Source organism: Aquarana catesbeiana, linkage group LG02 (genome assembly GCF_042186555.1).
Source record: "Aquarana catesbeiana isolate 2022-GZ linkage group LG02, ASM4218655v1, whole genome shotgun sequence".
NCBI lineage: Eukaryota > Metazoa > Chordata > Amphibia > Anura > Ranidae > Aquarana > Aquarana catesbeiana.
The window spans coordinates 795071014-795098230 of NC_133325.1; the positions used below are offsets into that span (position 1 = coordinate 795071014).

The window sequence follows — 27217 nt, forward strand, 5'->3', positions numbered from 1 at the left end:
GTTGAAGGGGTGGGGGGGGTCAGCCTGTCAGTGTTTAGACCACACACTGCACACTGCATCAAATTGGTCTGCATGGCTGTCATCCCAGAAGGAAGCCTCTTCTAAAGATGATGCACAAGAAAGCCTGCAAACAGTTTGCTGAAGACAAGCAGACTAAGGACATGGATTGATAAATTGGAAGATAAATGTATTTGGTTCAGATGGTGACAAGTGTGTGTGGCGGCAACCAGGTGAGGAGTACAAAGACAATTGTGTCTTGCCTACAGTCAAGCATGGTGGTGGGAGTGTCATGGTCTGGGGCTGCATGAGTGCTGCCGACACTGGGGAGCTACAGTTCATTGAGGGAACCATGAATGACAACAGGGTTTTTTTTTTTCAGAAAATAGGTGCAGGAACTCAACCACGACCCCCCCCCCCCCACACACACACACACACCACTCCCCTCCAAACTGCATTAAATATTGGGAGTGCAGAGTTTAGGGGTGTGCTGCATACAGAGTTCAGGGGTTCTCTACACACAAGGTGCAGAGTTCAGGAGTGCTCTACACAGAGTGCAGAGTTTAGGGTTGTGCTGCATACAGAGTGCAGAGTTCAGGGGTGCGCTACACGCAGAATGCAGCCTTCTTCCACAGCTGCCTCTGTATCCCCCATCCGCATCTCACTTTCACCCTTCTTTAGCTCTGACCTCTGCATGCAACCCCCCTCCACTGCCCCCATCTCCACCCCCCCTTAAAAGATCCACCATCCTCCACATGTCTTACTTTTGTTGCTGTATTAAGCTGAAGCTTCCAGCCGGCTTTAGTACCTCGCCACACACTTTAGCTGGCTCCTCCTCTTTCACTTGCAGGGAGATCCTTCAATGGGGGTGTCGGCATCCACACTCCACCCTTGGCACCTGCATCTTCCTTGTCTTCATCCTGAACTCAGTGGGAGACACTGAGGAGATCAGACCTGTGGGAACCATTGGGAGACAAGCTGTCACTTGTAAACTCAGAAGCCAGACTTCTGTGTTTACAAATGATAGTGGTAAGCGGGGAGCAGTGGGCCTGAGCCAGAGGTGGTGGAACTGAGTTCCACCAAGTTCCAGCTGAAAAAAAGGCCTCAATGGCTGTATGTTGAGTTATTTTGGGGGGACAGCAAATTTACACTGTTATACAAGCTGTACACTCACTACTTTACATTGTAGCAAAGTGTAATTTCTTCAGTGTTGTCACATGAAAAGATAGAAGAAAATATTTTGCAAAAATGTGAGATACTGTACACGTGAACCTTTTGACTATTTCAACTATTTGAGTTTAAACTCTCCGGCATCCACCAAATACTATAATATCAGAATCTTTTAAGTCAATATTCACCCCAACAGAACCTGCTTTTTTTCTAAAATATATGCATACTCCCTAACCACCACACTGTGAGTAGCTCCATGATAAATATCACTTTATTATATGACCTTCCTAAATACATTCTCTGATCTATAATAATTTCTTATACCGTTTCAAAAAAACACACCCAGATCTAATATGTCCTAAAGTATAAACTCAATGTGAAATAATTCTGGTTTTCATTCAGACCTTTGCTACTGTACCACTCTCTGTATACCTTCATTACGGCCTTTGGAGAAATGCCAAGCTGGGGCAACCTGGAACATGCAAGTTCTCTGGAGCCTATATTGCTTACAAAGTGTACTACGACTAGCCTTCTATATATTATATAAATGTCCTCACATTGCCGGGCTTATCAAATCCTAATGAGTGTCAGCTCTGGAGAAAACTGCGTGGTGGTTAGTTTGCTTTAAATTCTCAAACAATCTTTATCCAGATGCTCGTTAATGGTTTAAAACGAGGCCCCCATCTACAGCTTTCTTGGAAGGTTTAGAAGGCTGTTCTTCTTCTCCTCCTTCTGAGAAGCATACAAGCTCGGCAGCTGGAATGGCTCTTTCCTTCTCTCTGGGGAATTGAAAGGACAGGCCTTGAGGTGTTCAGACATGGAAGAGATATCATCGAAGATCCACCGATGGACCGGAGAGAATAGTCTGCTGAAATTCCAGACCTGGAGGAAGACCAGAGAGCAAAGGTGAGGAATTGGGCTGGAGGTCAGCTACAGCCCTAGAACCTTCATTACACACTTTACCAAATGTCATATTAGGACCACCACCAGATCAACACCCTACATCTGTAACTTCCAACATACATTTACAAGCAGCAGTTCCAAAGTGAAGAACAAAAGTTTGCCTTTTCATTCAACTCTTACAATAGCACATCAGATTCCATTCATTCACCCAACTGGGAGAGCTGGGAAATCCTCAGGGTCCGTTGTATGCAATGTATGAGTCTACTTTACATTTGATTCAGGCTTGATTCACACTTCTGTTTTTCGGTGATGTGTGTGTTACTCATTACAATCATTGCTGTGTTGCAGTGCCATTCATTTTGAATGGTACCTTGCTGCACTTAGGAAGGGGTCTCCAAACTTTCTAAACAGAGGGCCAGTTTACTGTCCTTCAGACTTTAGGGGGGCTGGTCTAGGGCCATTGGGAGTAGAAAATGTCTTGGCATCCAGTGGGAGGAATTGTGCCCAATCAATGGTGGCTTCTAAATTTAAAAACATTTGGCGGTGGTAATACACTAGGTATTTGCACCATAGTTATAGTATATAGTCATTGTTACATAGTAGGTGAGGTTAAAAAAGACACAGGTCCATCAAGTCCAACCTATGTGTGTGATTATATGTCAGTATTACATTGTATATCCCTGTATGTTGTGGCCGTTGCTTATCTAATAGATTTTTGAAACTATTGATGCTCCCCGCTGAGACCACCGCCTGTGGAAGGGAATTCCACATCCTTGCCGATCTCACAGTAAAGAACCCTCTACGTAGTTTAAGGTTAAACCTCTTTTCTTCTAATTTTAATGAGTTTTAAACTCCCTTCCACTGAAAAGTTTTATCCCTATTATGGGGTCACCAGTACAGTATTTGTAAATTTAAATCATATCCCCTCTCAAGCGTCTCTTCTCCAGAGAGAATAAGTTCAGTGTTTGTAACTTTTCTTCATAACTAATATCCTCCAGACCCTTTATTAGCTTTGTTGCCCTTCTATGTGCTCGCTCCATTTCCAGCACATCCTTCCTGAGGACTGGTGCCCAGAACTGGAGAGCATACTCCATGCTTTCCACTGGGCATATGACATCATGATCTCCACCTCCTCTCCACTGGGCATATGACATCAAAGTCTCCACCTACTCTCCACTGGGCATATGACATTGTGATCTCCACCTCAGCCAATTAGAGGAAGCCTTGCATTTCTTCACAAAATAAAAGGCTTCCTGTGAATGGTAGTGCATTGCTCAGTCCAACTCGATTTTGATCCAGGAATGGGACAGGAAAGTCCCTGTCCTGCTGCCGGAACACAGTGCTGTATACTTAATGTAGCTGATGGTACATACAATTTTTTCTCTAACAGCCACCAGTTAAGCTTTAAAATTTCTGTCAGGTTTCTTTTTTCAGAAAGTATCTCTCTTGGAGAAATTTCACTTTTTTAACATTTAAGGGTGCCACTTGGGACATGAATTGAGTTAAAATCACCCCAATGAGACACAGACAACAATAAAAATTTTGTAAACCTTCACTACTCCATTCTAAAACAAAACATGTAGGGTTTTTAACCTTTGCCTATCAATCTGATGCTATAACCACTCAAACAAAGCCCTTACCTTTTTTCGACACCTCCATGAACTTCCACCGTGGGAGTAAGTCTTCTTCTCCCAGAGAAGATGGACCATCCCCTTCTCTTGCAATAATGAGGCACAGACATCTCTCATAAGGGAAGAGACTTGGGACAGCTGGCAGAGACTGAAGCTGTCCAAGAACCCAGCAATGTGTTGTAGGAGCTCAAGTGGAAGGTTGGAGAGGGAGTCTTTGCTCTTGCCTCGATTGCTCCTTGAAAGATTGGGTCTTACTCCCTCATACAAACTACAGTCCATCAGTGGCTTCACTGCAAATGTCTTGAGTTGTTTGCTGTAGATGACCTGTGACTTCACTCCCGCAGGACGAAACCGATTTTGCATGAAGGTGCAGCCCAAGTAGGAAAGTGGGCAACGTTGCTGGAACCAGCCACCGAGGCTGGACTGTATGTCACAATGGGCATTTTTAAAATGTGAGGAGAACTCATCTCTACGGAAGAAGAGTTGGCACGAAAAGGTAAAGGATGAATTACTCTTGTTATGTCTGCTACATACACTCTCACTCAGGATATCCAGTTTAAGACCTAAACGTCTCATTTCCTTCTCTGTCATAATATCCAATAAAATAGTTTTTTTAGTGAAGGGATCTTGACCAAAATTATAAGTTTGAGTTCCAAAATCAATGAGCAGCCCATCTAGGGCCTTCATCTGTGATACCTCATGACCTTTAAGCTCCCTTTCAAGGGCACACATCAAGATTGTGTCAATAGTCTTAGATTGTGACAAGTCTTCTTCAGGGAGGCCTAGGTCAGATGTGTCCACCAATTTCTCAGCTCTCTCCTTCCTGGGATTTTCTTCCCCGAGTTTGGCTCTACGGCCACAGTAGCTTGTTGGTACTTTAAAGGTGCACACAGTCTTTACCGTCTGGGCTTCCAGGTTTCCATACACAAAGTCCTTCTCTTTGGGAGTGCATGCCGCCATCTGTCCAAATCGGATTAGCATGCGGCCATGATGCACAATGTACATGTTGTAGCTGCCGCAGTCCATTTCTGTTTTCAGTCTTTCCAAGACCCCCTCTTGCCATGGAGCAAAGCCAGTCTTTTCTGATAGTTCTGTATATCTTCTCTTGCATTCCTCGTCATTTTCGCCCTCATTAGTTGGATTTTTCCCTTCTTTTGCATTGGGATTACCACCTGGTGCTTTGCTGGCTCCAGCTGATGTACTGGTGCTTTGATCTCCTGCTTCCGCTAGATATTCGGCTGCTTTCTTCTCTTTGCTAAAAATAGCCTCCCACTTGGAAAACTTATCAAAATCATGGTTGAGTTGACCCCGAGCTAAAGCTTCTCGCTGAAAGTCAGTCAGGCCATCCAGTTCCACACTGCTATGGTTTGCTACATTAGATGAGAGATCAGTTCCTCCTACAGCACCGGCCTCCTCGTCTTCCTCGGGCCTCTTCAAGTTTATTGTGTTTTGAGGGTCTTCAGAGAGTTCTGGGAAAAGTTCAGCCAGTTTAAGAGATTTAAAGAGAATCTTTTGATCCCGTAGAGATAAGGCCAAGTCCAGGCATTCCTCACTTTCTTCCTCCTTCAGAACATTCTCGTAAAGTGTTTGATCCTGATTTAGATTGGGCCAGCGGTTCCAGTCCATGGAACAGCAAACCACACTAGCTGGGCATATCTTGAGGTGCCTGGCCTGCTTACACCTACTCATGTAGAACGGGCATCCAAAAACTGAATTGAGGCATTGCACCCATTCATTAGGGCATAGCAGCTGATGTTCCTCCTCCTTGCACATATGGAACATGGCACCACAGTGTAAGCGGCAGCTTATCATTACACAGGAAATGCCAGTGTTGATGGGAGCTTGGCATCTTTTGCTAAAGCAGTTCTGGCAGTGCCTGTGCTCACCAGGACGAGGCTTTATCGCCTTTCCCTTTAAAAAAAAAAACACATATTGATAAGTAGTTCAGAGGCTGCCCAACCCCACAACCCCACAACCTCACAAGCACCAGTCCATACACACTGCCTCCAGTAACTCAGTCAGGGCCGTCTTTAATGCAGGGCAAACATGGCACCTGCCCTGAGCCCAATCTTTGTTGGGGGGCCCAAAGCATTGAGCCCAAGCTACCCACGAATTGGGGCCCCAATGGCACTTTGCAGAGTGCACAGAGGACACGGGAGGCTGTATTCCCGTGCTAGCCAGCAGAGAGGGGGCGGGGCCCGGGAGCTCCACTGACGCTCTGACCCCGCCCTATGCATCCTGTATGCTCGGAACAGAGCGGCTGTAGTGAGAGCAGTGATCAGAGTGGGAGTGTCAATGGAGCTTCAAGCCCCACCCGCTCTATACTGGCTGGGGAATACAGAGGTCTGGGGGCTGGGAGCTCCACTGATGCTCTAACCCAGCCCCATGCCTGTATGCTCAGGGTGTAGCAGTAGTAGTGAGAGCAGAGAGTGGAAGCCCCACCCCCGGACCTCTGGCTGTATGCAGAGAGCTCGGCTGGCCAGGTGTGTCCTTACACCCATAAAATGCCTGACTGCTGAAACCCTGAGCTGTTTTATTCAACTGTAAAGCTGTTCATTGCTGAAAGTTCTCTGACCATCTCCTGTAAAATGTCTGCAGTCTCTGATTGTCACCTGTAGCATTTCCGCAGTCTCTTATTGTCACCTGTAGCATGTACGCAGTCTCTTATTGTCACCTGTAGCATGTCCGCAGTCTCCGATTGTCACCTGTAGCATGTCCACAGTCTCTGATTGTCACTTGTAGCATGTCCGCAGTCTCTTATTGTCACCTGTAGCATGTCCACAGTCTCTGATTGTCTCCTGTAGCATGTCAGCAGTCTCTGTTTGTCACCTGAAGCATGTCAGCAGTCTCTGATTGTCACCTGAAGCATGTCCGCAGTCTCTGATTGTCACCTGTAGCATGTCCGCAGTCTCTCATTGTCACCTGTAGCATGTCCGCAGTCTCTCATTGTCACCTGTAGCATTTCTGCAGTCTCTGATTGTCACCTGTAGCATTTCTGCCGTCTCTGATTGTCTCCTGTAGCATCTCCGCAGTCTCTGGTCATCTCCTGCAGTATACTTGCCATCTCTGATGCTCTCCTGCAGAATATTTGCAGTCTCTGATCATCTCCTGTAGTATTTGTATTAATGTGCCGCTTTACTTGCTCAATTATTTGGGATTGCTCCACTTCTCAGTGAGTGGTAATAATGTGGTTTAACCTGTAGCAACCAATCAGTGAACAGTAGTGATCTGCTGTAACCCCTAGCAACCAGTGAGCGCTAATAATGTGCACCAACCTCTAGCAACCAATCGGCAAGCAGAGATTATGCATTGTAACCTCTAGCAACCAGCCAATGAGGGGTAAGGATAGGCTGTAACCTCTGGCAACCAATTGGAATAGCTGTGTGATCTGCTGCAGTAAACTGATTCTGAGTCCACCTGATATTTTTTGTATTTCTCGGGGGGGCCCAAGAAAATGTTTGCCCAGGGCCCAATCAATATTAAAGACGGACCTGAACTCAGTCTAGGGGATGTCTTTTTGATATTTATTGCTTGAAGAACATTAAACAGGAGAGGGGTTAGGGCTTGGGATACTCCAAAACACTGCCAGTAACAGGATAATTTTCCCCAGAATCTCATTCAGGGAATCTGCTGTGGACAGGGGGCGGGGGGGGGGGGGGGGTGTCCAGTATTATGAAACCCTATGATAGCAGTCTAGCAGTCTCAGCCCATAGCTACATCTAACTCTTATATCCAAAACCACACAGTCACCAATCAATTCAGGGTTACTACTTACAAGTCCCCAGGACAGCTGCACACCTTCCAGCTTCCTCTGGACATGATCCAGTGATGAAGACAATCCTTCTCCAGATCAGAGCCATTTTTGGTGGAGTCCCACAGCTGGTGTTTTAATAAATATTGTTCCAGGCTTCAGGACCCCAGCTCTGCCACAGCTGAGACCTTAAATAGCACCAACTCAATCCTTCAATCCTCCTAGGGCAGCAGCCCCAGAAGCGTTGGAACCCTCCCTGTCAAGGAAAGAACAATCTCTCCAGAGCCTCAAACTATTTATCACCTCCCCAACTACCTTCTGCACACTCCTCTCCAAGGATGAGCCAGGGCATGATAAAAATTCAGACTGGTCATTTGAATCTCCCTCCCTATGTTCTGGAAGCTTTTTTCAGAAACATGTGAAAGCAATCAAACTCCCAGCCTGTGAAAACCTGAACAGACCAGGACAAGCAATCACAGCTCCCTTGAGTACAGAAGGACCCCAAAAACTAAATTTACCTAGCATCCTACGCTAGGAGGGTGCTACACAACAAAGATTTTAGATAACATGGATCTAGCATTAGATATTTTTCTTTGTGTGGCGTGCTAGGTAATGTGAGTGTGTGTAATGCCGCGTAGACACGAACGGACTTTACGGCAGACTTGGTCCGGCGGACTTTCTGAATGAACGGACTTGCCTACACACAATCAACCAAAGTCCGACGGATTCGTACGTGATGACGTACAACCGGACTAAAACAAGGAAGTTCATTGCCAGTAGCCAATAGCTGCCCTAGTGTCGGTTTTTGTCTGTCGGACTAGCATACAGACGAGCAGACTTTTCGACCGGACTCGAGTCCGTTGGAAAGATTTGAAACATGTTTCATTTCTAGGTCCGTCCAACTTTTGGGAAAAAAAGTCAGCTGGAATTGTCCGATGGACTCTGATCAAGTCTGCCGTAAAGTCCGCTCATGTGTACGCGGCATAAGACTTCCAGCTGCTGTATGTATTTCAATACTCCCTCTGATGATGCCGTTTCTCCAGAAGGACAGAGCCGTCTTTGTTCAGGCATCATTGAGTTTCACCACTGAGACTGAGATGCCATCTCAGAGATGACACAATCATGCAAATCCTGGTGCCTGTTCAGTTCTTGGTTGTGCTCATAAATATCAATCACATTCATACAGGACACTATGGCTCTAGTGAGACTGCTCCAAAGTTTGGAATCTAGATAAATTAAGTCTAATGAGAACACCAGACCAAGTGTAGCACCCTCCTAGTTAGGCTTCTGGCTAGCCTAGGTAAATTTAGTTCTTTTAGCGGTACTGTAATCAGTTGAGTGTCTTGTGATTATTTTGGGCTGTTGTGTGTCTCACCGGTTGCAGGATTAACTGCTTCCCCCTGACTTTCAGAGGGTTCCGGAATGTAGAGGGCTGGGGGAGTCAAATAAGCATCCTGAATATTTATGTGGTCCCAGCCAATCCTTGAGGGAGGGTGCCCAGTAGGTTGCTGGGAAGGAGCATAAATAGTTTGAGGCCTGAAGCAAATGGGGTTCTTGTCCAAGAGAAGACCCCCAGCCTGAAGGGATGCTGCCCTTCTGGGCAATCAAGCTGTGCTTCTTCATTCGCTCATCGAGGTTCCGGCTGGGTCATCTGGGGGGGCCTATTCTACTGAACTTTGCTGGAGCTGATCGAGGGATTTATTCTTGGGAACCTGGTCTGGAGAGCCCACAGGAGACATGTCTGGCTGATAATGGAAGGAGGCATCCAAATATCAAAGGACATTTGTGAGTGTAGAGATCCCAGTGACTGTGTGCTACTGCTAACCCTCTGGAATTTGGGTCAGCCTATGCATAGGCAGGCCATACACGGTGCAAATTTCTTTCCCACAACCACAATTCCCCCATCAATACAGACAGTGCTGACAGGGGAATCAGCAATTGTCTTTTTCCAGCAGGGGGGTGGTAAGCCAAAGAATCTGACAGGCTTATTGTAAATCGGTTGATCTACTTGCTCATTAACAGGTCTTTAGGAACTGGCTGAGATTCAAACCATGTATGGACTGCCTTAAAAGTGGACATTCCTTATGGTGGGCCTTTGTAGCCCAGTTCATCATTTGCTGCTGCAAGGAATGCGCTAGGAAGTTTGAGAAAGTGAGAAGTGGCCTCAAGTTGTTACTTTGTCCTCCATACTGGGTGCACGGGCACGCCCCCCCTATCCAAACGTCTGGCCCCCTAATCTACATGCGGGGCGTGGTACGCATGGATTCCAATCAGGGTTTTTTTTTAAGCAGGTGATTAGAGCCAGAGGCTCTAATAGGCTTCAAAAAAGGGTGGGCTTGGGACGCAGAGCACTGTGCCCCGAGCCCACCCAGTTGTGTCACTATAGCGAATGAATATTGCTTGTGGGTGACCTGACCGGGGAGGGGTGGCTGTGGGTGCACTTTTTGCCCCCCCCACCCCAGAAATATACCACCAGCCGCTACTGATCCCACAGTTACCTTGCACCTATCCAAGTTCAAGTTTAGACTGTTTAACGAGCCAGAATAGTGACTCTGACTGTGTGCCCGGCTAATAGCAGTCTAACTGGGGAAAGAACCTTGGGACTAAATCAGTAGGCCCTTCAAGGGTGAGCACTACACAAGGAGCTAAGAGTCAAACAAAATCTGTTAATACTGGTGTTATTCCATAACAAGAAGACATAAAACCACCAATGCGTTTTGAGGCTCAGAGATTTCCCCCCCAGGGCTACAAGACAAATACAAGGGTGGTTGTAAGAATATGAAATACTACAATACAAATGACATAATAGACCTGATTTGTGTAGAATTGTGTACTGTTGCAACCACCCTCGCTTGTGTCTTGTAGCCCTGAAGAAGGGGGAGATCATTAAGTCCCAAAATGCATTGGCCGTTTTGTCTTCTTGGGATTAAATATCAGTATTAAAAGATTTTTTTTTTTAGGTTGCTGCTAACTCCATCCTCCACGTTGGCATATGTGCTGAAGGCTAGATGGGAGGAGAATGTGGGAGCAACAGAGGATGAGGAATAGAGTGATGCCCTAGACACATGCAAACTAGTACCCCCCTAAACTTTCTGACCGCCTCACACAGATCTATATACTCCACCGTTCATACCTTACTCCACTTGGAATATCTAGGTACAAACGCGACCAAAATGCTCTTTGCCCCGATGTGTAACCAGAAAGCAGGCACATTCTATCACTTGATTTGGAGCTGTCCTAGGGTACAAGGCTTCTGGACACAAGTTGTACAGTTCCTGCATGATACAATAGGCTCTCCTCTTACACTACACCCCAAACCTTGCCTTCTGGGGAGATGTTCAGAAACAGATATAGATAAATTCACTAAAATCTTCCTAAATAAAAATGATTTTTTTCTGCGTGGAAAGTCCTGGCAAGACAGTGGAATGAGGATTAATTCACCTGACTTCAGTACATGGATAGCAGAAGTGAATAGCAGCTTACCATATAAAAAACTCATATATAAGCATAGAGGCTGTCCGTCAAAATACACTAAAATCTGGGATAGGTGGCTACAAACCTCAGAAACTCTTATGCCCCGTACACACGATCGGACATTGATCGGACATTCCGACAACAAAATCCTAGGATTTTTTCCAATGGATGTTGGCTGAAACTTGTCTTGCATACACACGGTCACGCAAAGTTGTCGGAAAATCCGATCGTTTTAAACGCGGTGACGTAAAACATGTACGTCGGGACTATAAACGGGCCAGTGGCCAATAGCTTTCATCTCTTTATTTATTCTGAGCATGCGTGGCAATTTGTGCGTCGGATTTGTGTACACACGATCGGAATTTCCGACAATGGATTTTGTTGTCGGAAAATTTTATCTCCTGCTCTCCAACTTTGTGTGTCGGAAAATCCGATGGAAAATGTGTGATGGAGCCCACACACGGTCGGAATTTCCGACAACATGCTCCGATCGGACATTTTTCATCGGAAAATCTGACCGTGTGTACGGGGCATAGGTTAGTAAGGTGAACCTTTCTCTTTTTACCTGTGAATTGCCCTCCACCAATCATTTTTGTTATTTAGTGGCGACTCAGTAGTTCTGAGGGCGGGGGCAATGGATTCCCTTAATTTGCATAGATTTCCTCTCACTTCCTGTTTGGCTATGGGCAGGGCTGCTGATAGAAATCATGGGGCCCCATACAGCCTACCTGATGGGGCCCCTTTTAGCCCGACCCCTGGTCCTGCCCCCAGTCCCTCCATCAGCCCCACCCCTGGCCCCGCCCCTATACCGAGAGGCTAGGCTAGGGTAGCTCACAGTGTGCAGTGAAATCAGAGGAAGCCATTTCAGTCCAGAAGAGGAGCCGGTACAACTGTGCAAGACTGGAGGGGAGGTCGGGTTTAAGGATATAAAATCTCCTGAGAGTTGAAATCATCTAAACAATAATAAAAGTATAGGTCGGGGGCCCATCCCAACAATCCCAACAATAACAATTAAAAAGATATGCAAGTTAAATTCTTTTCATTTGTCCGATGTTTTGATTGTCGGGTACATGTTATATTGTATAACTGGGAATCTCCAGTATTACTCACCATTATGAAGAATAGGTCAGTCTGTGCCCAGCGCTCTGATGGTTGGGGGTCGAAGAATTATCCTCCAGTCATTAGTGCTGGGATGAGATAAGAAGAAGTGAATTAGGAAAATCTGACATTAAACAATCACTGTGATTCATAAAAAAATATTTCAGGAAACAATTTTATGTTGCAATTTTAATTAAAGGATCTTGTAGGAAAATAAGACTCTTAAAGAATGTTCTACGGCAGGGGAATCCAAACTCTCTAAACAAAGGGTCCGTTTATTGTCCTTCAGACTTTAGGGGGGCCAGACTGTGGCAGTCTAAAATGTCCAGGCATCAGTTGGAGCAAACAATACCCCATCTTTGGTGTCATTGGTAGGAATTGTGTCCCATAATTGGTGTCATCGGTACGGATTGTGTCCCATCATTGTGTCTTTGAGAGGAATTGTGCCCCATCATTAGTGTTATTTAGAGGAATTGTACCCCATCATTGGTGTTATTGGTAGGGATTGTGTCCCATCATTGGTGTCATTGGCTGGAATTGTGTCCAATCATTGTGTCATTGAGAGGAATTGTGCCCTATCATTAGTGTTATTTAGAGGAATTGTACCCCATCATTGGTGTTATTGGGCCCCATCGTTGGTGTCATTGGTAGGAATTGTGTCCCATCATTGGTGTTATTGAGACAAATTGGGCCCCATCATTGGTGTCATTGGGCCCCATAGTTGATCTAATTGGTAGGAATTGTGCCCCATCATTGGTGTTATTGAGAAGAATTGAGCCCCATCATTGGTGTCATTAGTAGGAATTGTGCCCCATCATTGGTGTTATTGAGAGGAATTGTGCCCCATCATTGGTGTTATTGAGACGAATTGGGCCCCATCATTGGTGTCATTGGGCCCCATAGTTGATCTAATTGGTAGGAATTGTGCCCCATCATTGGTGTTATTGAGAAGAATTGGGCCCCATCATTGGTGTCATTAGTAGGAATTGTGCCCCATCATTGGTGTTATTGAGAGGAATTGTGCCCCATCATTGGTGTTATTCGGCCCCATCCTTGATGTCATTTGTAGGAATTGTGTCCCATCATTGGTGTCATTGTGCCCCATTGTTGGTGTTATTGGTAGGAATTGTGTCCCATCATTGGTGTCATTGGGGCCCAACGTTGGTGTCATTGGTAGGAATTGTGCCCCATCATTGGTGTCATTGGCTGGAATTGTGTCCAATCATTGGTGTCATTGGTAGGAATTGTGTCCCATCATTGGTGTCATTGGTAGGAATTGTGTCCCATCATTAGTGTTATTTAGAGGAATTGTACCCCATCATTGGTGTTATTGGGACCCATCATTGGTGTCATTGATAGGAATTGTGTCCCATCATTGGTGTCATTTGGGGCCTAACGTTGGTGTCATTGGTAGGAATTGTGCCCAATCATTGGTGTTATTGAGAGGAATTGGGCCCCATCATTGGTGTCATTAGGCCCCATCGTTGATGTAATTGGTAGGAATTGTGCCCCATCATTGGTGTCATTGAGACGAATTGGGCCCCATCATTGGTGTCATTGTGCCCCATTGTTGGTTTCATTAGTAGGAATTGTGCCCCATTATTGGTGTTATTGAGAGGAATTGTGCCCCATCATTGGTGTCATTGTGCCTTATTGTTGGTATCATTAATAGGAATTGTGCCCCATCATTGGTGTTTTTGGGCCCCATCGTTGGTGTCATTGGTTGGAATTGTGTCCCATCATTGGTGTTATTGAGAGGAATTGGGCCCCATCGTTGATGTCATTGGTAGGAACTGTGTCCCATCATTGGTGTTATTGGGCCCCATCGTTGGTGTCATTGTGCCCCATTGTTGGTGTCATTGAGAGGAATTGTACCCCATCATTGGTGTTATTGGGCCCCATAGTTGGTGTCATTGGTAGGAATTGTGTCCCATCATTGGTGTCATTGGGCCCCATTGTAGGTGTAATTAGTAGGAATTGTGTCCCATCATTGTGTCATTGAGAGGAATTGTGCCCCATCATTAGTGTTTATTTAGCGGAATTGTATCCCATCATTGGTAGGAATTGTGCCCCATCATTGGTGTTATTGAGAGGAATTGTACCCCATCATTGGTGTCATTGGGCCCCATCGTTGATGTAATTGGTAGGAATTGTGCCCCATCATAGGTGTTATTGAGACTATTGGGCCCCATCATTGGTGTCATTGTGCCCCATTGTTGGTGTCATTAGTAGGAATTGTGTCCCATCATTGGTGTTATTGAGAGGATTTGTGCCCCATCATTGGTGTTATTGGGCCCCATCCTTGATGTCATTTGTAGGAATTGTGTCCCATCATTGGTGTCATTGTGCCCCATTGTTGGTGTCATTGGTAGCAATTGTGTCCCATCATTGGTGTCATTGTGCCCCATTGTTGGTGTCATTGGTAGGAATTGTGTCCCATCATTGGTGTCATTGGGGCCCAACATTGGTGTCATTGGTAGGAATTGTGCCCCATCATTGGTGTTATTGAGAGGATATGGGCCCCATCATTGATGTCATTGGTAGGAATTGTGTCCCATCGTTTGTGTCATTAGGCCCCATTGTTGGTGTCATTAGTAGGAATTGTGCCCCATCGTTGGTGTTATTGGGAGGAATGGTACCCCATCATTGGTGTTATTGGGCCCCATAGTTGGTGTCATTGGTAGGAATTGTGTCCCATCGTTTGTGTCATTAGGCCCCATCATTGGTGTTATTGAGAGGAATTGGGCCCCATCATTGGTGTCATTGGGCACCACTTTTGGTGTCATTGGTAGGAATTGTGCCCCATCATTGGTGTTATTGAGAGGAATTGGGCCCCATCATTGGTGTCATTGGGCCCCATCATTGGTGTCATTGGTAGGAATTGGGCCCCATCATTGGTGTCATTGGTAGGAATTGTGTCCCATCATTGGTGTCATTAGGCCCCATTGTTTGTGTCATTGGTAGGAATTGTGCCCCATTATTGGTGTCATTGGGAGGAGTTGTGCCCCATCATTGGTGTCAGTGCATGAAATAGTGCCCCTAGGGCCAGATAAAAGCAAGCGAAGGGCCATATCCGGCCCCTGGGCTGCAGTTTGGAGACCTCTGTTATGGGCTTTCTTCAACCCTAACTATATGAGTGTTTAGTAGCTTCTGGAGCCATTAATCCCCTGATCAGGGGGTACCTACAGATCATGGGGTCCCATAACAAAATTTTGAGGCCCCCCCATGACTTCTCTCTGTGGCATCTGGCACTGACATCTGTGACAACAGGTAGGAGGATAACTGTCAACACAACATTCAGAGCTTCTCATTCTACAAAACTAAATGTATTTTTGTTCTGTGCAAATGCCGGTAAAATCAAATATCATTTCTCTGCTTTCTCACAAAGTTCGATGTTCTTCTATTATAAGAAGGATGTGAATCTGGAAATCGCACATTATGGCTATTAGATGGAACAGACGATCGTAGGAAATAAGTACTGGTTGTCGGCTCCATCTAGTGGTTATAATGCGTTATTTCCTGAATTTATTTATTACAGGTATTTATTTATTACAAGTGCTTTACATATACAGTATATTGTACATTCACATCAGTCCCTGACCTCAAGGAGCTTACAATCTAATGTCCCTAACTCACATTCATGCACATACTAAGGACAATATGGACAGAAGCCAATTAACCTCCCAGCATGTCTTTGGAGTGTGGGAGGAAACCGGAGTACCCGGAGGAAACCCACACAGGCGCGGGGAGAACATGCAAACTCCAGGCAGGTGGCGCTGTGGTTGGGATTGGAACTGATTCCCATTATTCTTATGAATGAATAACATCCAACCACATGAGAAACATTCGATTTCACCGACATTTGCACAGAACGAATGTACATGTAGATGCGCAGGATGAAAAGTTCTGCACATTTTATTTATAAATATATTTTTATTGTATTTGTCTGACAAAAAAAAAAGAAGGCCGTCTGCAGTACATCTCTGTAATGCAGTCACATGTCCTCAGATTTTATCCCTGTATATTTATTAGGCCAAACAGCAGCAAATAAGAGATGCTCATTGTTCGGGTTTACTTTAAAGTGTTTGTAAAGCCAAAATCTATTTTCTCCGGATGTTCGGCACCATTATATACGGTTATCATTAGTAAATCATTTTCTTGTGAATCTGTTGCACAGTTTGTTGTCAGTATTGTCACTTCCTGTTTTAGGCTGACAACATTAAAAGTGGTTTTAAACCCTCACATATACCCAGTGAAGGGACCGGCCTCAGGTGATACACAGAGATGATACAAAACCTCCTACATAAGTTGTACCTGTTTATCTACATCATTCTCCTTTCTACATTCATTTAAAGTGCAGAACTTATAAAGTTTGTCTGGGCTTTCAGAAAAAAGGGGGCAATTCGTTTAGTTCCAAATTCATTTTTTTGACAAATTCGTTAATCTTGAAATTTCAAATTTCTGCAATTCAAAATTTCCAAATTTCTGAAAATCCAAATTTCGGAAAATTTTAAATTTCGGAAATTCGGAATTCGGAAATTGGAAAATTGGAAATTTTGGAAATTGGAACATTTCGAGAATTGGAAAATTCGAATTTAGGAATTGAAAACTTCGGAAGTTTGGAAATTTGGAAATTTGGAAATTTGAAAATTCGAAATTTAGGAAATTTGAAAATTCTAAAATGAGAATGAAAATCTGAAAACTCAAAAACCCGAAAATGTGAAATAATAACTAGCTAATAATAACTATTAAATTATAGGTATTGGAATTTCCTTTCAAATGTGGCTGTTAATGAACGTAATAAGTACAAATTTATCCAAAGTTATGAATTATCTGAAATAACAAATGCCGTATCTAAACGAAAGGAACGTAACGATCTAATAATAATAAATAACAATAATAAAACCTTTTTATTATTATTATTATTAATTTGTTCCATTCCATTTGTTTACATGTGGCATTCTTTATTTCAGATAATTCGTAACTTCAGATAAATTCGTATTCGTTACAGTCTCTAACAGCCAAATTTAATTCCAATACCTATAATTTAATAGTTATTAATATTAGTTATTATTTCGAATTTTACTGATTTTCTTTCTTTTTTTCAGATCTTCGAATTTTCGGATTTTCTAATTTTTGAATTTCCAAATTTTTGAATTTTCGAAAAAAGCAACAAAAATGAATGAAACGAAAACAAACAATTTTTTGGTCAGTGCACATGTCTAGCTGCTATTACACTCTGCAGAGCTCAGTGGGGAGAACTCTGAGAGCTGATTGGAGGGAAGGGACACTCCCCCCTTCACACAGCACACAGGAACAGAGCTGAGGCTGTCAATCAGCTGGAGCTCCTCCCCTGTCACCATTTTTCTCTGGGTGTCAGGAAAACTTGTCAGGAGTGACTCATGCTGATAGCAGAGGAAGGAGGCAGCAGACAGAAATTACATTTAGTGCTCTGGAGTGAGTCAAGTACACACTATAGAGGGATATGCTTTGTTCATATTTCATGCCTGAGGTTTACACCCACTTAAAAGTGATTGTAAAGTCTTGTTTAAAAAATAAAAATAAAAAAAATATAAACAAGTTCTACTTACCTCCTCTGTACAGTTGGATTTGCACAGGGCAGCCCAGATCCTCCTCTTCTCGGGTCCCTCCCTCCTGTCGAGTGCTCCCACAGCAAGTAGCTTGCATTGGGGCACCCGAGTCGAGCTGCAGCTTCCTGTGTCCATTCAGACATGGAGCTGCCGTTCGGCCCCACTACCTCTCTCTCTCCTGATTGGCTAACTGACTTTGATTGACAGCCGTGGGAGCCAATGACGCTGCTGCTGTGTCTCAGCCAATCAGGAGGGAGAGTCCCGGATGGCCGGGGGACTCGTGGACATCGCTGGACAGAAATGGGGCTCAGGTAAGTATTAGGGGGGCTGAGGGGGGGCTGCTGCCCACAGAAGGCTTTTTATCGCAATGATCCTTCTGCCTTTACACCCACTGTAAGTCACTGCCTTGCAAAAAGTAGCAGTGTTGTCAGCCTGTCATGTGAACTTACTTGGTTGGCCATTCGTCTGCTTATCCAGTAGATCTGGAAGGCACTGCTAATTACAAAGCAGCATCTTAGGGGTGTATTAATCAAAACTACATATAAATAAATTCTGAATGAATGGGGCAAAATCAAATATTCTCAGGTTATACTCTCGAAAGATAACTGTTATTCACTGAAAAAAATTGTGTGAATAGGGAAAATACTGCATTATGGCCACTGTGAAGGGCTGAAGAGCACAATTATTTACTGTATTACTCCTGTATTGCCATCTAGTGGCCATAATGTGGTATTTTTCCAATTCACACTCTTTTTTTTTTTTTTTTCATTGATCGATATTCGATCTGTATAGAATATAGCCTGAGAACATTTGATTTTGCCCCATTCACACAGAACAAATTTACATGCAGATTCAATGGACAAACAGCTATGTGAATTGTTTTATGAATACACCCCTTAGTGTTGTCAGCCTGCAACAGGAAGTGTTGTTACTGGCAGAATCTCCAGGATCTTAACCTCTTCCCGCCCGCCGGCCATCAAATGATGGCTGGGCGGCGCGGCTCTTGTTCTGAGTGGACGTCATATGATGGCCTCCCAGAACAGGCGTTCTTGCACGCAGCGCGGCGTTTGCTTGGACACGGCGCAACCCCTATCTGTGTAAAGAGCCGCGGCTCTTTAACCACTTCAATACCAGGCACTTAGACACCTTCCCGCCCAGGCCAATTTTCACCTTTCAGCGCTGTCGCAATTTGAATGACAATTGCGCGGTCATGCTACACTGTACCCAAACACATTTTTTAGCATTTTGTTCCCACAAATAGAGCTTTCTTTTGGTGGTATTTGATCACCTCTGCGGTTTTTATTTTTTGCGCAACAAATAAAAAAAGACCGAAAATTTCGAAAAAAAAACACGTTTTTCTTTGTTTCTGTTAAAATTTTTTGTAAATAAGTACGCTTTCTTCTTCAATGATGGGCACTGATATGGCTGCACTGATGGGCACTGATACGGCGGCACTGATGGGCACCGATGAGGTGGCACTGATGAGGTGGCACTAACGGGCACTGATGATGGGCATTGATAGGCGGCACTGATGGGCACTGATAGGTGGCACTGATGGGCACTGATAGGTGGCACTGGTATGCGGCACTGATGGGCACTCATAGGTGGCACCGATGGGCACTCATAGGCGGCACTGATGGGCACTCGTAGGTGGTATTGATTGGTACATATGGGTGGCACTGATGGGTACTTATGGGTGGCACTGATGTGTGGCACTGATGGGCACTGATAGGTGGGCACTGATGGGCACAGATGGGCACTGACAGGTAGCACCGATGGGCAATGACAGGTGGCACCGATGGGCAATGACAGGTGGCACTGATAAAACATTGCTGGGCAGATCTGGGCATTGCTGGGCAGATCAGTGACATAATGGTGCCAATCAGTGCCCATTTGTGGACACTGATTGGGCACATGTGGATGGCCATGGGGTACATAACTGGCCATCCACATTGCCCCTTCCCTGGTGGTACTAGTGGCATCCCTGGTGGTCCAGTGTGGTGATCTGAGGGGGGCTGCGCTGATAATCAATCAGCGCAGACCCCCCCTGCCAGGAGAGCCGCCAATCGGCTCTCCTCTACTCGCGTCTGTCAGATGCAAGTGAGGAAGAGCTGATCAACGGCTCTTCCCATTGACAGCGTGATCAGCTGCTGGAGGCTCTTTACCAAGATCGGTGGAGCGGTGTGTCAGGCTGACACACCGCTCCACCGATCGCCGCGATGCTTGCCCTCAGGGGCGCGCTGCGCCATGTTATCCTGCTGGACGTCATATGACGCCCAGTCAGGATAACAGAACCACTTCCCGGACGTCAATCCGCTATAGGGCGGGTGGGAAGTGGTCAACCATGTGATCAGCTTTGTCCAATCACAGCCGGTCACATATAAACACGGAGATGCCAGTAATCGGCGCTCCTGGCTTTACACTGACAGAGTGTGAGGAGAGGAGAGCCGATCAGCGGCATCCCCTCACAGGGGTCAACAAAACATGTAATCAGGGCACTGATCATCAATGCCCTGATTACATTATAGCACCACCAGTGTCACCAATCAGTGCCAGCAATCAGTGCCCACCATTGCCAACCAGTGCCAGCAATTAGTGCCCACAAGTGCCACCAACCAGTGTCCATTAGTGAAGCCAGTCAGTGCTGGCTATCAGTGCTGCCTATCAGTGCTGCCCATTAATGCCTGTCACTGCTGTCCATCAATGCCCATCAGTGCCACCCATCAGTGCCCATCAGTGCCGCCTATCCATGCCACCTATCAGTGTCCAGCAGTGTCACCTAACAGTGCCATCCATCAGTGCTCATCAGTGCCGTTCATCAGTGCCAATCAGTGTCGCCTATCAGTGCCCATATTTGTGCCCATCAGGGCCACCTATGAGTGCAGCATATTTGTGCCTCATCAGTGCCACCTAATCAGTGCCCATAAGTGCCACCTCATCAATGCCCACCGGTTCAGCCTATCAGTGCCCATCAGTGCTACTTCATCAGCGCACATCAGTGAAGGAGAAAAATTACTTATTTACTAAATTTACTGACAAAGTGCCACCAATCAGTGCCCATTAGTGAAGCTAGTCAGTGCTAGCTATCAGTGCTGCCCATTAATGCCTGTCATTGCTGTCCATCAATGCCCATCAGTGTTGCCCATCAGTGCCACCCATCAGTGCCCATCAGTGCCGCCTATCTGTGTCACCTATCAGTGCCCACCAGTGCCACCTATCAGTGTCGCCCATCAGTGCTCATCAGTGCCGCTCATCAGTGCCCATCAGGGCCACCTAATCAGTGCCCATAAGTGCCACCTCATCAATGCCCACCAGTTCAGCCTATCAGTGCCCATTAGTGCCGCCTCATCAGCGCACATCAGTGAAGGAGAAAAGTTACTTATTTACTAAATTTACTGACAAACTAAGTAAAACATTTTTTTTTAGTAAAAAATAAAGAACCCAGCAGTGATTAAATACCACCAAAAGAAATCTCTATTTGTGTGAAGAAAATTATAAAAAATTCATCTGGGTACAGTGTTGCATGACCGCGCAATTGTCATTCAAAGTGCGACTGCGCTGAAAGCTGAAAAGCGGCCTGGGCAGGAGGGGGGAGGGGAGTGCCCGGGAGGCAAGTGGTTTAAGAAACACACGGTAAGTACAAAGACCTCAGCATTGGCCGTTCTAAAATGAAACATTTGAATAAATGAGTCTACACAACAAAAGCCAATTATTTATCAATTTCTATTGAAATGAAAACTGTCACTTTTATTGGTAAATACGGCATCAGAAAACACGTCCTTCCTTATTCTGGTAATAGGAAACTTCCTCTTTATTTGGATACTTTGTAGTCTGTTATGTCTCTGCAGTGTTGTGAGGAGTCATCTCTGCACTGTACAGCATATTAAAGCTTCCGTCTGAGATGAACACATCTGTGGACATCTGATATCTCCGATATCTCTGTCAATCACCAGACTTCTAATAATTGATAATCATGCGGTTGGATGTGACCTCTGCTGGCTGCACATGCCGAACGATTTCACCTTTTTCACCTTGAGGCCTTGTTCACGCATCGAGCGTCTCCAAGTGTTTCACTGCCTTTTCCAGAGCTGTTTCCCATCGCAGCGTTATGCTGAGAGCATCGGAAGTAAAAATATCCAGCAAGAGACAAGAGTGACGTACAGGATCCGGATAATCAAAGTTCTTCATGTCTGCGAACTTTTACAACATTTTTGATGCAAAGGCAAATAGACGGTGCACTTTGCAATGTGCAGTTGCGCCAGAGCTTAGTAATTGAACAGAAGCTCTGCTGACTTCCATCATCCAATCATGTGCAAGCAATAATGCTGTGCTTTTTTTTTTATTTCCCTTGCATGTATTCTTTGCAAAGTGAAGCATTACCTCATTTGCTAATCTACGGAGCAACTGCACTTGCAGAGTGCACAATCTATTTGCCTTTAGTAAATAAACCCCCATGTCACGATATAGAGGAATGTATCTGAACTGCACTGATCCTGCAAACATTGCTGGCTCTATAAACCTCAGGCTGGCTATACATTAGCAGAATGGGAGTAGATGCTTAGGGGTTGATTTACTAAAGAAAAATAGACTGTGCACTCTGCAGTTGCTCCAGAGCTTAGTAAATAAGCAGAAACTCTGCTGACTTCCATTATCCAATCATATGCAAGCAAAAAAGCTGTTTTTTTTATTTCCTTGTACTTGATTGGGTATTTTTTGCAAATAGAAACCTTACCTCATTTACTAAGCTCTGGAGCAACTGCACCTTGTAAAGTGCACAGCCTATTTGCCTGTATTAACCCCTTCAGTTTCGCACTATAGCCAAATGACGGCTACAGACGTCCTCCCCTTTGCGCGCTCCCCACGCGTCCCCTGCAGGGTGAGACTCGGGTGATCACAGATCGGCGTAAGGGGCCAATCCTCGCCCCTTACCACGTCATCAGCTGTCAGCCAATGACAGCTGATCATGTGATATAAACTGAAGATCGGGAATCGAAAAAAAAGCCGATCACCGCTTCTGTGCAAGGGACAGTCCCGAAGAGGAAGAGGCGAAGCCACTTCATATGTGCCCACCAGTACCGCCTGCCAGTGCCCACAGTGCCACGAATCAGTGCCCACTAGTGCATAAGTGCCAGCAATCAGTGCCACCTATCAATGCCCACCAGTGGTGCCAATCAGTGCCACCTAGTATTGCTGCCTATCAGTGTCACCTACCAGTGCCGATCAGTGCCCATCACTGCCACTCATCAGTGCCCATCACTGCCACCCATCAGTGCCCATCACTGCCAGTTATTAGAGCCACCTATCAGTGCCCTTCAAGTGCCACCTATCAATGCCCATCAGTGCAACCCATCAGTGCCACCTTTCAGTGACACCTATTAGTGCCCTTCAGTGCCACCTATCAATGCCCATCAGTGCCACCCATCAGTGCCACCTCTCAGTACCCACCAATGCCACCTTTCAGTGCCCACCAGAGCCACCTCATCAGTGCCCACCAGTGCCACCTATTAGTGCCCATCAGTGCCGCCTTATCAGTGCCCATCAATGCAGCCTCATCAGCGTACATCAATGAAGGAAAAAAATTACCCATTTGCAAAATTTATTAACCACTTGCCGACCGGGCCATAGCCGAAAGAAGGCTACAGCGCAGTCGGCGTATTCTGGGTGAACGTCCGTGGGATGTCATTCCAGAATGTTGCTCCCGCGCGCCCCCCTGGGGCACGCACCTGGGAACATCCATGACCGCCGGGTCCGGAGGAGCCAGCGCATCATGGATCACGGTAAATAGCTGCTGATCGTGGCCATTTACCACGTGATCGTTCCGTCAAATGACGGAGCGATCACTTGTAAACAAACCGGCGTCACGTCATGACGCCGGTTCCTCCCTCCCCTCTGTGTACCGATCGGTACAGTGCGAGGGGAGAGGGGAAGAAGGGGAGAGATGGCAGCAGCGCTGTGGGCTGTATGTTTAGTGCCCACAGCGCTGCTCAATGTAAATACTCTGCAACACTCTGCAAAACTGCAATACTCTGCAACATTGCAATACTCTGCAAAACTGCAACACTGTGCAATACTCTGCAACCCTGTGCAATACTTTGCAACACTGTGCAATACTCTGCAACATTGTGCAATACTCTGCAACACTGTGCAATACTCTGCAACACTGTGCAATACTCTGAAACATTGTGCAATACTCTGAAACATTGTGCAATACTCTGCAACACTGTGCAATACTCTGCAACACTGTGCAATACTCTGCCAATATTCTGCCAATACTCTGCAATAAATTTTAACAGAAACAAAGAATTTTTTTTTTTTTTATCAAATTTTCAGTCTTTTTTGATTTATAGCGCAAAAAATGAAAAACCCAGCGGTGATTAAATACCACCGAAAGAAAGCTCTATTTGTGTAAAAAAAAGGACAAAAATTTCATATGGGTACAGTGTTGCATGACTGAGTAATTGTCATTCAAAATGTGAGAGCACCGAAAGCTGAAAATTGGTCTGGTTATTAAGGGGGTTTAAGTGACAAGTTGTCAAGTGGTTAACAAAATATAAAACGGTTTTGCACTTTTTTTTTTTTAAATATCGGTCTTTTTAAATTTTTTTAACAAAAAAGAAAAAACCCAGAGGTGATCAAAAACCACCAAAAGAAAGCTCTATTTGTGGGAAAAAAATGATAAAAATTTCATTTGAGTACAGTGTTGTATGACCGCGCAATTGTCATTCAAAGTGTGACAGCACTAAAAGCTGAAAATTGGTCTGGATAGGAGGGGGGTTTAGGTGCCCGGTAAGCAAGTGGTTAAATCAACCCCTTAGTTTTAGGAAAATTCAATCAATTTTCTAATGATTATTGGGGTAAAATCAACATTCCTTAGCTGAAATGATGAGAACATTCAACAGAGCGGGATGGTAATGTTTCATGAATGAACAAATTTCTAACAGTGAATGTGGTTTTCGTTCGGTAAAGTCCATTCACTCCAAAAGTGAATGTTAAAAGCAAACTGCATGTAAGTACTTTTGAATGACCTTCGTCAAGTCATTGAGAATTGTCCTACAAATGTTGGTAGGAATGTCTGTTGGAGAATCTAGTGTATGGCCAGCTTTAGACTGACCATAGACTTTAGAAAAGAGATTTACTAAAACGGGTGCACACAGAATCTGGTGCAGCTCTGCAGAGTAACCAATCAGCTTCCAGGTTTTATTGTCAAAGCTTAGCTTAATGAGCTGAATTTAGAAGCTGATTGGTTACTATGTACAGCTTCACCAATAAATCTCCCCCATACTGTACAGATATACACTGGAAGAGTTTAGTATTGTATTCTCAGCTCTCTCTGGATGTTTACATCCAGCTTGGCAGTGGAGCCTTACATTGAGTGTGGCACTACAAGTCCCAGCAGCACCAGAAAGCAGGCACAGTGCCCGTTCCTGGCCGATATTGCGAAGAACTTACCTGGGATTAGCTGGGAGGGTGACCCCGTCTTGTAATGGTCTGTGAAGGCCCTTGTGGTGTGTCGCAGAGGACTCCTGTCATGTGGTCGGTTATAAATAGACGGCTATGGGCAGCGAACCCAACCGAACTATCCTTGTTAGTGTGTCCCTACACAGCACTCCGACCTTAAAGGGAAACTCCACTTGTATCCTCTTTGTTTATTACTCATCTCACACTTTATTTTGCTGTAGGGATACAATCAATTGTGTATCATCTGGTATGGAAGAATCCTAGTTTGTTTGAAAAATAAATAAATAAATAAAAATAAAATAGTTACACAAGCCATTGTAAGGTCTGGTTCACACCTATGCTTTTTTTATTTTTTGTGCATTTTGCAGAACCATTTAAAGGAGTTGTAAAGGCAGAAAGAAAAAAGCAGAGAACATTCCATTCTCAACTCACCAACCAGTCTGCTTACCAACTGAATTAACCTGTCCAACAGTAAGCATTAAAAATAGGGGTTTAGTTAGCACACATTTGCAAACGCATTCATAAGCTGCAAGGCCCCTTCACAGCACCCTGTATTACTTGCAGTCCTAACCTAAATTGTAAAAAACAGATTTTTTTATCTTAATGCATTCTATCGTATGCCTGCAAAAAAAATACTTACCTGAGCCCCATCTAGATCCAGCAATGTTGCAAGAGAGACTCGGCTGTCCAAGATTCTCCCTCCTCATTGGCCGAGACACAGCAGCGGCCACCATTGGCTCCTGCTGCTGTCAATCAAAGTCAGTGAGCCAATGAGGAGAGAGAGGGGACAGGGCCGAGCCTGGGCTCCATGTCTGAATGGACACAGGGAGCAGTGGCTTGACTCGGGTGCCCCCAGAGCAAGCTGCTTGCTCTGGGGGCACTCAGCAGAAATGAGGGACCGGGAGCGTCGGCGAGGGACCCGAGAAGAGGAGGATTGGGGCTCCTCTGTGCAAAACCAACTGCACAGAGGAGGTAATGCTTTTTTTTTTTTTTTACACAGTATTTGAAGATATACAGTTTTGTTGGTGCAGGTGTATATATGCACAATGCACTAGCATATAATTATTATAAGTATAACATGTTTGTTATTTTAAAAAAAATAGACTTTAATGTGTTTTTTTATGGGACAAGTTCACATCTATGCGATTTTTAGCCACTGCGTTTTTTGGAAAGGTTCAGGGACTTTTTGAAGCAGTATGTCACTTTTAATGGGCAATACCACCAAATGGACCCGACCCATTTAAGCATTTACTGTAGCCACTGCAAAAAATAAACAGCATTTTGCATCCAGCAGGTGGTACCACAGCAGAACGCAAACAATTTAAAGAGTCAATTCCATTTCATTGTCAAGAAATTAAAAAAACTTCCCCTCTGGGTGATCGATGTACACTGCAGGGATTTTAACAAACTTTGTTGCAGATTCCGACCTTTTGTTATTCTGAAGACATAGTTGTTTGTTTCTCTGTGTGAATGTGTATGGGAGTGATTTTATAATTATCAATCAGCTGCTGCACCTGCAGGGCTCTAATGAGGAAAGTGGCAGGGTCTGAATACCTTTAGACTACACTATAATTATCAATCAGCTGCTACACTGGCAGGGTTCTAATGAGGAACGTGGCAGGGTCTGAATCCCTTTAGACTACACTATAATTATCAAACAGCTGCTACACCGGCAGGGTTCTAATGAGGAAAGTGGCAGGGTCTGAATCCCTTTAGACTACACTATAATTATCAATCAGCTGCTACACCGGCAGGGTTCTAATGAGGAAAGTGGCAGGGTCTGAATCCCTTTAGACTATGAAAAACTGGTTAATATTATTACAATCCCGTGCTACCTATATACGCCCTCTTTAGTGATAAATAATGTTAAATAATGAGCGGCTGCAAACAAATAAATTGTGTTCTCATAATATATATAAATAAGTGAAATAAAAAATATTTTGTGCTGCTCTGACCCCAAAAACTTTTAAGTTTTATAAAAAAATCATATGGTAAAATACAATACACTAAATAAATACATATAACCATCAAAATAATATTGTGACTGATATGCAATATTCATTTATACAATATAGGGTATGCAATAATAAGTTTGAAGCCTCCTTTTTTATATATAAAATTGCACTTACATGGATAAAGAAAAA

The 27217-nt window shown here is 44.7% G+C and overlaps 1 protein-coding gene across 1 annotated transcript; it reads right to left on the reverse strand.

Annotated features, from left to right (window-relative positions):
* Nucleotides 1-1215: 1215 nt before the first annotated feature.
* On the reverse strand, nucleotides 1216-25281 carry FBXO40 (F-box protein 40). The gene is made up of 4 exons (XM_073618092.1): nucleotides 25065-25281; nucleotides 12037-12113; nucleotides 3711-5612; nucleotides 1216-2049 (listed from the first exon to the last, which is right to left on the reverse strand). The coding sequence occupies exons 2-4, from the start codon at nucleotides 12037-12039 to the stop codon at nucleotides 1852-1854; spliced, it is 2103 nt and encodes a 700-aa protein (XP_073474193.1). The 5' UTR covers nucleotides 12040-12113; nucleotides 25065-25281; the 3' UTR covers nucleotides 1216-1851.
* Between the last annotated feature and the right edge of the window lie 1936 nt (nucleotides 25282-27217).